General features: G+C 46.3%; 1 protein-coding gene across 7 annotated transcripts in view; it reads left to right on the top strand.

The window, feature by feature from the left end:
- SHROOM3 (shroom family member 3) overlaps nt 1–15500 on the top strand; it is a 350654-nt gene that overhangs the window by 295316 nt on the left and 39838 nt on the right. For all 7 annotated transcript variants that reach the window (XM_051819658.2, XM_051819657.2, XM_051819655.2 and 4 more), the window contains one exon: nt 14374–14505. In XM_051819658.2, coding sequence (XP_051675618.2) covers nt 14374–14505 — 132 coding nt within the window. The remainder of the gene's footprint in view (nt 1–14373; nt 14506–15500) is intronic.

Here is a 15500-nt window from a genome sequence, read left to right as displayed (position 1 = left end):
GCGAGAGAGAGCGAGCGAGCACGTGCACTTTTAGTGGCCCAGGGCTGAATATTCTCACAAATCAATCTCATCCTTCCTGTCCTGCTTAGATCCTTGAATTCTAACTCATCCCTAAAAATCCGCATGATCTGTCTTACCTTCTAGGCATAAACTTCTCCCTAAAATGTGGCCAGCCTCGGGTTAGGGTAGTTCAGTGAGTTGGCAAAGGAGAGAGTGTTCTAACCTCAAACTGAAGATCTTCCAAGCCACTGCTTCCTCCCCCAAGCTCGCCTTCCTTCCTCACGTCTACCACCAGTCACCACCATCATCAGCTCTCTGCTCTGTTGCTAAGCATTCCCCCTAACGTGATGGTATGCATGTTCTCTGTAGAGTCAGGATGAGTGGGTGGATAATGGAGGCTCAGGGTTTGACTCCTAGTTCCTGCTCAGTTGAGCAGCAGGGTTAGTTCTACTGGCCCTTTGCACCTCCCTGGGCAGCGAGTCCTGCCCCCGGGGGCTGTCTTGGTGTTCTCTGGCCAGTGTGCCTTAGGCAGGCTCCCCACCATGTTGTTACAGAACCCATGCTTCAGTAGCCTCCCGAACTGGGGAAGCTTAACGCGTCTTGTGCACTTGCGCAGACAGTGGCATTTTTGCATGTGGAGGAGGGCACGGTTTAGCAGAGATCATTTCAGAAGACTTCCTGGTTTCAGTTTGGCACATTTTATAAGAGGATGATTTTCCATACTGCGCTCCTCCTCCTGCCCACAGAGAAGAATTCTGGCATTTCAAAGCTATGTGTGCTTGTCCAAAATGTTGGTTCTTCTCCGGAAAAGTTCCTGAGGGCCGCCTTGTCCTCGTCTCTCGTACAGAGCAGGAACTGAGTCTTACTGGCCAGTGTACAGAGGTGCCTAGTAGCGAGTCCTCCCCCTTGCCCTGAGCTCCGAGTTGAGGGCAGTGCGGGCTGTCTGACTGCAGGCTCACGGAACTGCTGGGGGCCTTTCTAGCCTGGAGGAGCAGGGCGAGATGGCTCTTTATTCCACCCCGGAATATGATGTCAGATTGGCCAGAGGGCTGCTCTCCGGGGTGTTTCTGTTTGTCACAAGGTAAGTCCAGGCTGTGCTACAATGGAATTCAGAATCTTTCTGTTTCAGGATTCGAAACTGTCCAGCCTCTAACCAAGTCTATTTGACTTGCGTGTTTAATGTCTTTATCATGAAAAATATCCACCTGTAGGTTAAGTGTAAGCCTATCAATCTAGTTGTCATGGCGTGTTTCATTATTTGAGCACGTCACATGATTTATGTACTGTTGATATTTGGGAATCGCCAGTCATTCTGTCTCTTGTACATACACAGTCTCCATATTTCTTATGATGCGCAGTTCTAGAGTGGCTTCTTAATCTCATCCAAATTAGCCAGTGCTTTGTATTGTGTACTTCATGGTTTTGCTTCCCCACTTCCTTGGGGACCTTTCAGGGTTAACTGTTTCTGTTTCTTACAGGCAGTGCCTGTGTACCAGTAGCCAGGTTTCTCTCTGTTCGTATGACTGCCACTTCTATAAAGAAAAGCCAGTTTTGATGTTATTTTACCTTCCCTTATGCCCTCTCTGAAGTTCTTCCTTGATATGGATCTGCATTTCCAGCCTATGCCATTTTCTTTCTCTCTAAAGAACTTTTTTCTTGCAAGGTGGGACTGTCGGCAACAGATTCCCTCCATTTTTTGTTTCCTGAGATCGTCTTTCTCCCTTCACCCTCAAAGGATAAAGGATAACGTCACAGGGTACAGAATTCTAGCTTGGGTTTGTTTTTTTTTTTCTTCTCAACACCATGAATATTTCACTCCACTCTCTTCTTGCTTGCCTGGTTTCTAAGGAGAGGCCAGATGTCATCTTTCCTCCTCCATGGGCGTTCTTCCCTGGCTGCTTTCTGGCTGGTGTCTTTATCCTTGGCTTTCTGTAAGTTTGGAAATGATACTCTGAGGTACAGTTTTCCTGCAATTCTCTGAGCTTCCTGGAGCTGTGGTTTGGGGTCTGACGTGCATTTTGGGAAAGCTGTTAGTCGTAAAGGTTCCAAATATTTCTTCTGGTTCAGATTGCCTGGTGTCTATGACTTAACTCCATGCAGCTGAAGGCTTAGATACTTTGTTATCTCCTCCCTTATTCACAGTCATTTGAATTCAGCTTTTATCCTTATATAACCTGGATTGAAAATGTTTGTTGGGCTTCATGCCAGTGCTTGCTTCTAGGGATGCTTTTACTTCAAAGAGGATATAATATGGAAAGAACAGGTGGACACAACAAGGTAATAGTCTGGATCTCAAACTGACTTGGATATTTGTTTTATGAATATGGGCATTTTACTATTATATCACATAAAAGCTAAAAAAAATGAACATCTTCTATTATAAAATACACTCATAGGGATCACAAGGCTGGTTTTTCCAGTTTTATTTGGCGTTCTTTCATCTGACAGTGAACAGGAGACCATTCTTCTGAGTCTTGTTATAGTCTCCCCAGATCTCAGGTCCAGTGCAACAGTGGTAGTGGTCAAACTCCTCCATGTTGTAAAATTTATTATGGAAACATCAGCAGGAATCCAGGAGTTGTGGAGCAAGTGTTCTCAACTTTTCAGCTGCTCTTGGAATTTTCACTAGTATTTTTATTCAAATCCCAATATTTGGAAACTATTATCATCAGTTTATTTTCCAGTATAATAGATTCCTCTTTTTATCATTATTTAAACTTTTTAAACTAAAATTAGTTTTCTGCCCTTTCCTTCTTATCTGTGGTCTTAAGTGAAGGGGCAGACAGTGAAACAGACATGAGAGAAACTGACCACAATGCCTCAGATATTTCCCCAAGGAGAATTCAGTCTTTGTGGTGCTAGTGGTCTGGGAGGGGATTTATTTGTTTTTAATTAATGGGGTGATATTTAGAGGAAATCGTTATCAAAAGGCAAGGCATCTGCCCCCCCCACAACATAATTCTTTCATCTGTTTTGACAAGTGCAATTCCAATTACTCTTGAGCATGATATTCAAATGAACGAAATTGACTTGGACATATGTTGGTTGGTACTGGATTCCTTTGAACTCTCAAAGGACAGTCTCCCGTGGATGTCTACATCCAGGAGGAGAGTTCCTGCTATGGAGGGAGGGTAGCTTTGTGCTCCCACTCAGGCCCACGGTCCTGGGTAGAGGGGAGAAGCCACATACTGTGCCTTCTGAGCTGCTTTTCCTGTGTGTGCCAGTAGGAAAGTCCCCAGGCATCTTTTCCCACGAACTCAGTAGTACTTCCGGGGCACATGTAATACTTCCTGTTCTCCACAGCTGTCTGAGCCAGGCCCCCTGTATCTGTGGAAGACACCACCACCCTGCTTGGAAGTAGTATCTGCAGCCTGAGCCACAGCAGCTCATCCTGAGACAGGAACAGTAAGGGAGAAACTTAAAATTCTAACATTTGAAGAAATCAGTAGGAATCATTCCCCCGTCCCCCTCAAGCAAATAAAATGCCTGGTTACAAATTGAGATTTGAGAGACAGATATTATTTATGTAGTTCTATATATGTTGTACTAGTATAAGTTAATTTGAAAGTCAGTGAATGAGGGCAGTTTTTTGGCTCAGAGGTTGAGGTGCCACTTGGAACGCCCACATCCGGTATTGGAGGACCTGGGTTCTACTGCCAGCTGCACCTCTGATTCCAGCTTCTTACTAATGCTCAGCTCAGGAGGTAGCAGGTGGTGGCTCAAGTACTTGGGTTCCTCAAATCCAGCTCCCTGCGAATGTGCCTGGGAAAGCAGTGGAGGGTGGCCCAAGTGCTTGCACCCCTGCCACCCATGTGGCAGACCCAGATGGAGTTCCTGGCTCCTGGTTTCAACCTGGTCCAGCCCTGGCCGTTGCGGCCCTTTTGGGAAGTGAACCAGAAGATCGAAGATTTCTCTGTGTCTCTCCATTTCTCTCTGTAACCAACTCTGCTTTTCAAATAATTAAACAAATACACACACACACACACACACACACACACACACACATATATATATATATAGTCAGTGACTGGCAAAGATGCTATTACAGATCATAGGTATTGTGATCTGCTTACAGCAAATTCCGCCATGACTTACGTGCAAACGTTGATACGTGGGAAGGACAGGGGATATTCTGATTCCTCTGTGTGTCAGAGTTGAGGGTGAAGGTCAAAAGAGGGGAATAGTGAGAAAAAGAGTATTTCCATATCATTGCCTCCTGGTGACTAAGTGAAAAACACCAACTCCCACTGCTAGTCCCTCTCTTTTATAGTCATATTTTGGGTGGTAATCAGTAAAATTTAATCTTTAAATAATACTTTGGGATAGAAGGTGAAGAGGAGATAAACTAGTAGCAAAAGGGATAATAGGACAGGTATGGAGGAGAAAGGGATACAGTATGCTATCTTTTTTATGCCAATCTTATTTGTTTGAGTTTTAATCTGTATTTGAGCAGACTTCACTCTTGTCATGATTCAGTTGTAAAAGCCAAAAGTCCCCAGGGCTTAGTATCAGGATATGACATTTAAAAAGAATGTGTCTTTCCAGAACGGACTGTGTGTTGCTATGAGATTGTATTACCTAATGCATACCTTTCTAACCACTGAGCTATTTTTTAAGGACGTACCTATCAGACAATTATAAAAACCTGGGGAAAGGTGCTTACTGGCTGTTTTTTTGTGAATCCGGAAAGTCTGAAAGAGAGCCTGGAGGAGCCCAGAGGGATTCTGTGAAGAGCAGGTGGTTTTTCGGTAGTGACGCCTCTGGCAGCAGCATGAGTGTGCTACAGAAGGGGGACTGGTGTTTGGCTCAGCAGTTAGGACACTGCTTAAGGACCCCTGCATCCCATATGGAATTCTGAGGCTCAAGTACCAGCTCTGCTTGCAATCCAGTTTCCTGCAAATGGACACCCTAGGAGGCAGCAGGTGATGGCTGAAGTCCTTCGGTTCCTGCCACTTGTGGGGGAGACCAGCAGTGAATTCTTGGCTCCTGGCTTCAGTGTGGCCCAATCTCAGCTGTTACAGGCATTTGGGGGGAGTGATTTCAAAAAGAGAAGATTGATATCTCTGTCTGCCTTTCAAATAAATAGAACTTTAAAACAAATTATGGGTCTCATTAAATTAAAATCTTCTGTGCACACAGTGGAATAGCCAGCAGCTGAAGAGACACAAAGGTTTGAGAAAGTCCTGTTGGTTACTGACTGATATAGCATGATGGCCAACATGTGTTGTCCAGTGCAGAAAACCAGAGGGAGAGTGCCACACGTGAGCCCTCTGGGGAAGGGGTAGAATGAGACTACACGTTCATATTTGCTTGTGTTTGCATAGTGAAACCTTAGCAAAGGTGCAGAGGAAGGGAACTCTAATGATTAGCAGTGGGGGATAAGAGGTAGGGGTGAGGGAACCTGGAGAGCAAGTGCAGCTGCCCTGAGAATTAACTCACTAATTACGATTAATCCTCTAATTACGATTCAAAAGAAGTAAAAATATGGGGGAAATACTAAGATTCAATGAATTTTGGCAATCAGTTACATGGGTAGTCTTTATATTGATATGTTTAAGGTATTTCTTAATTTAAAAATAATTTCAGTTTTTCGATCATTTAAAAAATAGATGGAGTCAAATAGCAGTGACACACATAAGCTTAAGAAACAGAGTTTCAACAAGTGTGTCAAAAAGACCTCAACCCAAGCCTCTAAAATGGTAATTTCAATAGGCTTAATTTACAAAATGCACTGACATACTGTATTTTACTTCTTTTTGTAGCGGGGGAGCATTGGGGATTAAAGTAGAACTTTGTTGTGACAGACTTTGCCTTCATAATAGTATTGTACACTAAGTGAATGATGAATGGGCAGGCAGATAGGTTAGCGAGGGATTACGGTCATTTTTGTTTTGTGGTACTGGTAGTCTGAGTGTATTTTATATTCTTCAGCTTAATATTATTTTTGACATACTATTTTGAATTTATGTCATAGTCAAAGGCTTATTGACTCTATTAAATAAAGAGTTCAACAAATGAAAAGACCAGCAGGAAAATAGGCAAGGGTTATAAACAATTATCAAACAGAAATATGTTCAACCTCACTCATATAAACTTTCTTTTTAAAACTTTTTTTTAAAAATTTATTTGAAAGTCAAAGAGAGGGAGAGAGAGAGATATCTTCCATCTGCTGGTTCACTCCCCCAGATGGCCACAACAGCCAGGGTTGGATCAGGCGGAAGCCAGGAACCAGGAGCTCCATCCAGGTCTCCCACATGGGTAGCAGGGGCCCACACACTTGGGCCGTCTTCGCAGTGTTCCCCAGCTCATTAGCAGAGAGCTGGATCAGAAATGGAGCATTGAGGCCAATGCTGCTGCATAACTGGTAAAGCTGCCACCTCTCATTTGCTTCATCCCCGGTGGTTTGAGTCCCAGCTGCTCCACTTCCGATCCCGCTCTCTGCTATGGCCTGGGAAAGCAGTGGAGGATGGCCCAAGTCCTTGGTCCCCTGCACCCGTGTGGGAGACCTGGAAGAAGCTCCTGGCTCCTGGCTTCAGATCGGCACAGCTCTGGCCGTTGCAGCCATCTGGGGAGTGAACCAGTGGATGAAAGCCTCTCTCTCTCTCTGCCTCTGCCTCTGCCTCTGCCTCTCTGTAACTCTGCCTTTCAAATAAATAAATAAATCTTTAAAAAAAGAAAAAGAAGAAGAAAAAAGTAGATCATCTAGAATGTGAACTAGTGCCCATATGGGGCACTGGCATCACAAGTGCCAACTTTACCCGCTGTGCCATACCACTGCCCCCGAAGTAAATTTTAAAATAATCATAAAATCATTAAAGCTATTTTACATTCTTATAGTTTTGATTCATGTCCAGTTGGTGTGCTGTTACAAAGGTGGTACTCCAGCAAGGTCTACCATAACAAAGCTTATCCAGGAACATCAACAGAAAGATTTGACTCTAGCTGTTAGGATTTATTTTATGTTCTAAGTTAGAATATTGATCCAAACAATACCAGTCTTTCAAGGTCCTCTCAAGTCCCACTCCAAGATTTTTGCTGGCTTCAGACCCCAGTGACCAAAATGCCTCCAAAGCCTAGTGGCCCAGTAGGATCTGAGTCTCATGCTATCTGCTCTTCACTCAACCAGCCCTGGACACACTTGCTTTTACTCTTTGAAAACCCCAAATCCATTCCTGCCTCAAGGACCTTGCATTCCTTCTTTCTTCTGCTAAATATTTCTCATCATTTGAGTCTTGCTTTGCCTGTTCCTCTCTCAAAGAAGTCATGCCTGGCCTAAGCAGGAACCTTCAATTACTCTCTCATTGCCCAGTCTTGTATCCAAAGGGCCCTTCTAACTACAGGAAAACATCCTGGTTTTTCATTTGCTTACCTGCTAAAGCTTGTCCTCCTCTGCCCTTCCCACCTCACTGCAGGGTGCCCACTGCTGAGAATAAAAACACAGGCTCCGCAGACAGATGCCTGAGTTTGAGTATGGGCTCTGCCACTCACTGCCTTTGTGACTAAGGACACGGTGCTTAGACTCTCTCATTTGCTTCATTCATATCATAGACAGTGCAAAGTTTAAGTGAGAAAATACTCAAGTGCCTAGAATGGTGCTTCGCACTCGGCAGGCACTGTTTTACTTTTTGAGTGAATAATAATACTCTCATTTTGTTTAATATTTTCTATGGCTACCACGTCTTCCCCCAACAAGATTATAAACTCTTTGAGGTTCTCCATGATCTTGCAGGAGGCACAAAGTAGGGAATCGACAAACCTTGCCTGAAATCCCTGTGTGACAATTTTCAGAAATGTGCTTGGCGTTCCTGCCTCTCTCTGTGCTGGGGCGAGATCCTTTAAGGACGTTGTGTCATTGCTGATTCCAGTTTCATCAGCTGGTCCATCCCACACGTTCAGCTTCCTTGTTTGTGGTTAGGACTGCAACAAAAGGACTTTGTTTGAATTGCACCCACACACACAACCAAGTTTGCTGAATTTTAAAATTAAATCATCGTCTGACTTACTGATTTGCTCATGATGTAATTTACCCTCAGAAAATACTTCCTCATCTTTTCGGAAATCAGAGTGGCCCCAAAATGTGCAAGCATGCTGTGCTCTTTAGGAATGCTAAACACGTTGTTTGCCATGTTGGAAAAGTCTGTAAACAAATACTCGACTCTTTTGGTTATTGCAACATACGTGAATCATATTTCTAAAATGGGAGGCTATTTTTAAAAATACTTTGCTTTTTAATAGACAATACATGGACATGGTACAAAATTCAAAAACTACAAAATAAAATACAGTGAAAATGAGTTTTCTCCCATGGCTGTCACTGTTGATGGCTCCTAAAGTATCTTTTTTCTTTTAAGTATCAGAAATTGACTCTTTTTTAAAAGATTTATTTATTTATTTGAAAGGCAGAGTTATAGAGAGGCAGAGGCAAAGAGAGAGAGAGGGAGAGAGATCTTCCATCCATTGATTTACTCCCCAGATGGCCACAACGGCCAGAGCTAAGCTGATCCAAAGCCAGGAGCTTCTTCTGGGTCTCCCACATGGCTGCAGGGGCCCAAGGACTTAGGCCATCTTCTACTGCTTTCCCAGGCCATAGCAGAGAGCTGGAATGGAAGTGGAGCAGCCGGGACTCAAGCCTACACCCATGTGAGATGCCGGCACTGCAGGTGGCAGCTTTACCCCCTACGCCACAGTGCCAGCCCCTAAAGTATCTTTTCAGAAGTACTGTTCACATCATTGAACATATCATCTTTTCTTTTCCCTCCCTCCCTCCCTCCCTCCCTCCCTCCCTCCCTCCCTCCTTCCTTCCTTCCTTCCTTCCTTCCTTTCTAACAGGCAGAGTTAGTGAGAGAGACAGACAGACAGACAGACAGACAGAGAGAAAGGTCTTCCTTCCATTGGTTCACCCCCAAGTGGCTGCTACGGCCGGCGCACCGTGCTGATCCGAAGCCAGGAGCCAGATGCTTCTCTTGGTCTCCCATGCGGGTGCAGGGCCCAAGCACTTGGGCCATCCTCCACTGCCTCCCGGGCCACAGCAGAGAGCTAGACTGGAAGAGGGGCAACCAGGACAGAATCCGGCGCCCTGACTGGGACTAGAACCTGGGGTGCTGGCGCCACAGGCGGAGGATTAGCCTAGTGAGCCGCAGTGCTGGCCACATTGCTTTTTCTTAAAACAACAACTAGACATTGCCCAATATTCATGCAGGTTGCACTGATTTATTCTACCAACGAGGATATGAGAGTTGGTAGGCTATTTTTGGTTATCTTTTTCCTTATTTCATTACTTCTTTATGTATGGTATGGAAGAACCATAAAACAAGGATTTATTTTGGAAGTATTCTCCCAGCATATGTTCTGCATCCAAAAGAAAACCGTTTTTAAAAAACCTTTCAATGGTATTTATGTGTGTTTCAAAAGCACCCTGTTCTGAAGCTTGTTAAGCCTGATATCACACCCAGGGTAAATATAGAGGGTCTACAAACATTTCATGAAAAATGTGTCTTATGGGGGGAAAAAATGTGTGTATTTTGAAATGTTTTTGCATCAAAATCAACTTACCTTTTAATTCCGTTTTTCCATGAATTTTTGAAGTGCCCTCTTATATGACTGAATATCCAAGTGGTCACTGAGACTGAGGCTTCTGCTTTCAGATCTGTCATCTCCTCAAGTTCATGGGCACTGCCTCAGTGCCAGACCCTCGTCGTCTCTTACCTGACCAACACAGTATCCTCCAATCTGTCTGCCTCCAATGTATTCTGCTTGTTACTGGTGTCTTCCCACCACTCTTCCCTGCGAATGTTCTGGGGCTTCCAATGCCACCAGACCCAGTCCAGACTCCTAGTATGGCACCGAGTGAGGCCTCTGTACCATGTGAGCCCTCTCCCTTCCCCCTCACCTGCTGCCCTCGCGGTATTCCTCGTCTCCTCTCTGGATCCTTTGCGTGACTTGGATTTATCGTCCTGAGCATTCCCCTGCCTTTTCCATGCTTTTCCTTCTGTGCTTCCTTCTCTTCCTTTTTCCACTCTGTCCCATCTGGAAAAACCTTTCCTGGGTAACAGCAGAGCCGCCTCGACTCAACCCTGCCGTGTTGTGTCCCCATCCTCTGCGCCCACTGAGCACCTCGGACGGGGCTCTGTTAGGGGACCCGTCACACGGTTGCAGTGGCTTACCTGTCTCTGTGCCGTGAATTAACTGGGTCTCATGATCCTTTGCTCTTGGCTTCCCAGGGTTACCGCAGTGGCTGGCACACAGGTCTCCATAAATGCCCCCAGACTGAAGGGAAGCAGGCTGGGGAAGGCCTGCGTGTCTTACCGTTGTCTTCAAAGCACAGGGATGTTCTGCACGGACCTGGGTGAAGCAGCTCCCCCTGTCCTGTCTTCCTGTACACCTCCCTGCCTGAGAGCGGTGAGCCAGCTGACGTAGAGTCTGGGTGGCTGTACTGTTGTTCTTCGGGGACCTCCACGTCCTGTAGGGTGTCACACTGGAGGCTTTCTGGAACTCCAGAAGTTACCCAGAAACCTCTCACACCTCATCTCCAGGACAGGGCGAGGGCGCTTCCTTCTGGAGAGCCTGTGACACCCGACATGTACCCTGGGGTGCATGAACTCCTGGACGGCCACCCTGGGCATTCAGTGGTGCCCGCCTGCTTCTCGGGGCAGTCCCAGGGCTTACACCCAGAGAGTGGCCCTCACTCCTTCACTAGGGCGATCACAGTTTGTTCTTTCTCCTTTTGTCTCTTGGGCCCATTGGAGTCCAAAGCGATCTGCACGTGAAACGCTTCCAAGAGCCTCACGCAAGAGACTTTATTTCTTCACCCAGGGCTGGGCTCTTGCTGCACCTGAAGTCCTGTGTGACTGGGTTTACACCCTGACTCCCAGGCTTGCTGGCTGGGTGTGATCTGGGCCAGCCCCCAGGGGAGGGAGCACCAGGAAGGATTTCTAGTCACTGGACGGAACCAGGGAATAGGCCAGGAATCTGCGTCTGAGGAAGTGATGTTCAAGGGAGGTGGCCTGGCTTTAGGAACCGGGTGAGAGGGGCAGCCTTGTGTCTGGGAGCTGGATTTCCGCAGTCACAGCGGGACCAGCAGAGAGAAGGTCCCTCCGCTGAGATGCTGGCCCCTCTGAGAAGAGGGTTGACTCAGCTCTGGGACAGTTCTGACCCTAATGATTTGGGGCTTGTCTGGGACCTGTTGTGAGGATTGTCCCCAACAAGCAGCTGAACATGTTGCAATAGCCCGGCCCCAGCTGTTGACCTCTGGAGTTTGCAGCCTGCTCTGTCTCTTTAGCCTAAGACTGCACGACCACCCTTCCTTTAGTTCCTCTGCAGTTTCCAGGTGGGCAGGCCTAGTTCTTCTTGGCTTGTTTTCTCCCCTGATCACAGGTCAGTCACTGCTCTGGCAGCTCTCTGCCGTACGCAGGCCAGGATCCTAGATGCTGTAACCACAGCAAGTCTGAGAGCAGCCTGTGCTGTAATGACTGGTCCTCGATGCCTTCCCGGGGAGCTCAGAGCTGGACGAGTCGGCACTGCCAGCAGTTCCTGGCCCTTCCCCTCTCCTCCGTCAGTCACCCTCAGCATCTTTCTCCTGTGTCCAGCCGTCCTTCTAGGCATCTCTGACAGGCCGGTCTCCTTAGCTTCTCTACTCGTTTAGCAACTCATTAATGAGGAGTGACTGATGGTGATAATGCTCCACGTTCACAGAGCTCTTACCTGTGCCAGGTACGTTATCACCTTTTCAATCCCACAGAAGCCCTGTGATAGGTTCGATTATGGTCTGCCTTTTACAGAGTGGAAAGTTCAAGGCGGTGAAGAAACTCACCTAAAATCCAGAGAATAAAAATAAGGGATATCCAATTTACAAACTGGATTCAGGCCTAAGTTTGTCCGATCTCAGGAGTAGCATCTTTAGCCACATCCCAGTCTCTCCCCATCTCGAGAGAGATCTGAATTTTTCTCACTTTAGCAGTTAGTCCACCTGATTGTAGTCCCCTTTGGTTCAATAAATATTTACTGACTGCTTAAAAATCTTCTGCACCTATTTCCCTTGCTGCACCCAAGACCATTTTCCTGTGATCATAGTCACTCTTCAGAAAGTTGAACTAAGGAATCTGCAAAAAGTTCATGGGAAATGCAGTGAATAGATATTTGTTTTCACGCAGAAGTTTTTTGAAATTCATGCAAAGCTTTGTAATAATACACATTTCCATGAGATTTCTGAAGATCCCTCCTATGCATAGATTTCAAAAATTTCTTGCACCAAAAAGTCTGTTTTGATTCCATTTTCCCAAGAACTTTTTGATGTAGTCATATTTTTTTTTTTTTTTTTGACAGGCAGAGTGGACAGTGAGAGAGAGAGACAGAGAGAGAAAGGTCTTCCTTTGCCGTTGGTTCACCCTCCAATGGCCGCCGCTGCAGCCGGCGCACCGCGCTGATCCGATGGCAGGAGCCAGGAGCCAGGTGCTTTTTCCTGGTCTCCCATGGGGTGCAGGGCCCAAGCACCTGGGCCATCCTCCACTGCACTCCCTGGCCATAGCAGAGAGCTGGCCTGGAAGAGGGGCAACCGGGACAGAATCCGGCGCCCCGACCGGGACTAGAACCCGGTGTGCCGGCGCCGCTAGGTGGAGGATTAGCCTATTGAGCCACGGCGCCGGCTCAATGTAGTCATATTTTTAAAAAATCATCATCTATCTAGGGAAGCCTTCAGTGTCTCTCATATTTTTAAAAAATCATTCCAGGTTAAAATGAAGTCAATTCATCCTCTTTGATTAATCTCATCATGTTTTAGGTTTGCACTTATTTATTTATCCAATTTATTTGAAAGACAGAGACAGAGACATAGAGGCGTATCTGCTGGTTCACTCCCCAAATGCCTGTAACAGTTGGGACTGGGCCAGGCCAAAGCTGGAGCTGGGGGGAATTCAATCTGGGTCTCCCACGTGGGTGGCATGGATCCAACATGAGCCATCACCTGCTGCCTCCCAGGGTGCACATTAGCAGGAAGCTGGAACCAGAAGCAGAGTCAGCATTCAAACCCAGACACTCTGATGTGAGCTCCACATGTCCCAAGCAGCATCCTAACCACTGTGCCAAGTGCCCACCTCTCGTCACCTTTTCAGATGAGCACACTCATACTGAGTCGTATATAGCAATTACAAAGAGAGGGTAAGAACCCAGCCTCCTGGCACCCTGCCTAGTGCTATCCTGATATGCTTAACAACTGAAATTTTATTGGCATCAGGGACGTGATTTTTCACTTATATGACAGAAGCTAAATTTTTTTTCCACAGAAAAGGCGTGGGTGGGTTTCTAGTCCCAATGCCAAGTACAATGAGTAACTTACTGCTGTTTCGTTCATCATTTCAAAGTGGCTTCCTGGGTCTCATAGAAGTGTCCTACACTACAGAACAATCCCCCTGCAGTCTTAGGGTTCAGGAGTTTGCAGCATGAGATGCCTGATGGATCGCCCTCCTGACTTCAGCCTTCTGTAGCAGCATGGCCCTCCTCACTCGCTCCACCCCACTGTGTTGCCAGCTGAAAGACACCCGTGTTCTCCCTTTGGCTTTGTCAGTTCTTTGTGTTTTAAGGGCAGGATGTTCAAAAGTTGAAGCCAGCGACTTGCAAAATAAGACACTATTTGGGGAGCCATTTGTTCTCTAGATTGTGTGGCTCACAGCACTGTTACCACTGAGGTTGCTGCTAATTTTGATGTCATTTTTACCAAGAAAGCAAAATACAATAGAATCATTTATCCAGCAGCAGAGGATGGCAGGGGACTTTCAGATCTCCTGCAAACCTTCATCTCACACAAAGGCCTTTGGGAAGGGGAAAGGAATCGGTGCTCCTTGTTTCTACATGGGTATATATGAGGGTTCTTCCAAAAATTCACAGAAATAGGGAATTAAAATATAAATTTTGTGTGGTGAAAGAAGTTTTGAAATGCATGCAAAGTATTTTCATAATGCACTTTTGCTGTGAACTTTTTGAAGACCCTCAGCCACCGGAATAACTTATTTTTAATTTCCATGAACTTTCTGAAGTGCCCTCAGAGACCAAGAGCAGAGCTCCATGTGGTTTACGTTAGCAAAACATAAAATGCTAACACATCAGACATCTAGGTGAAGGTTGTGTAGGGAGTCTTTGTACTGATTTTTGTGACATTTCTATGTAAGTCTGGAGTTATGTCAAAATAAGAACTGAACTACTAATTAAGCAGAGAATAGCAATGATTTGTAAGAGAAAGAAGTTCAGAAATATTCTGTTTAGTATTTTACTTGGTTGCTTCCTGATCTAGAGGGTATGGCAGTCTGTGCTCCCAAATCCACAAGTGACAACAGTGGGAGACTGAGCTAATGCTGGAAACATGTGTCCTCTGTGTTTCCCCAGGCGTGGTGAACCTGCAGGCCGCCCCCACTCGTGGCATACGACCAGATCTGGGGAGACCCGAGCCGATGCCAGCATGATGCAGGTATCTCAGGGCACGATTGGTCCTCCTTGGCACCAAAGCTACCATTCCAGGTGAGTGGCTGCAGCCGAGACCCTGCGGTTTCCTACTTTCAAATGGGGTGTTCTCAGAAGTGAACTCACTCTCTTCTGTTTCAAGAACATCTCCTGACATGCACCCCAAGTACTAGATCTCTGTGTGCGACCTTTCTCAGCCTCTTAAAAGGCCAAGCGTCCTGCTCTCCCAGGCTGGATCGATGCGAAGAGGCACCAGAGTTACTCTGACCACTGGAAGGTCACTGGGATATTTTGTGGCATCCACTAATTCTCAGACATCTTCCGGGTACATACGGTAACACCACATTAGGGAAAGTGGCCGACTCCGTCCCTGGTTGTGTAAGTGTCCCGTCTCGTTAGTCAGAATTGCATCTGGTTTTTATCTGAATGGTCTCATTTAGGCATTTGAACGCTCCGCTCGGTTTCTCTCCCTGTTAAGGCAGTTTTCCCAGCTTAGTTACGACAGCAGCAGCACCTCGCATTGAGAAATGCGCAGTGTGTCTGTACCTCCTGTAATCTTTCACCTGCTTCTCCAAAACACACACAGTATTAGTAACCCCACTTCACAGAATGAGAAACTGAGGCATAGATGAATTTGTCCAAAGTCAAATGAATGACCAGGACCTGAGTCTAGACAAACCCAGACCAGGTCGCAAAGCCATTGCATGGAATGGCTAAGCTGTACTTCCTCTGCTTTCATGGTCGAGGTCTGTGTGACTGGAGGTTCCATCAGGGAAAAGCAGGAGCTACTGTGAGTGTTACAGGAAAAGGGATCTATCACAGGACTGAGACCATCAAGAGGAGCTGGGGAAAAGAAGCCAAACGTGGCCACCCAGGCGTAAGAAAGCCAGAACGCGATCAGGACTCCCCACGCTTCCTGCAGAGTGGGCCTGTCCTCTGACCCCAGGGAATCAGACTCTGTAGCTTTTCACTTTCAGGAAATGCTTGGAGAAAGGTAACCGGAAGGAGGTGAGAAGGTCAAGAGGACAAGGGCCATCTCAAGTCCCTGCATA

This window comes from Oryctolagus cuniculus, chromosome 8 (genome assembly GCF_964237555.1).
Source record: "Oryctolagus cuniculus chromosome 8, mOryCun1.1, whole genome shotgun sequence".
NCBI lineage: Eukaryota > Metazoa > Chordata > Mammalia > Lagomorpha > Leporidae > Oryctolagus > Oryctolagus cuniculus.
The sequence above is the reverse complement of the archived record's forward strand: the minus strand, read 5'-3'. Positions and strand labels throughout refer to the sequence as shown.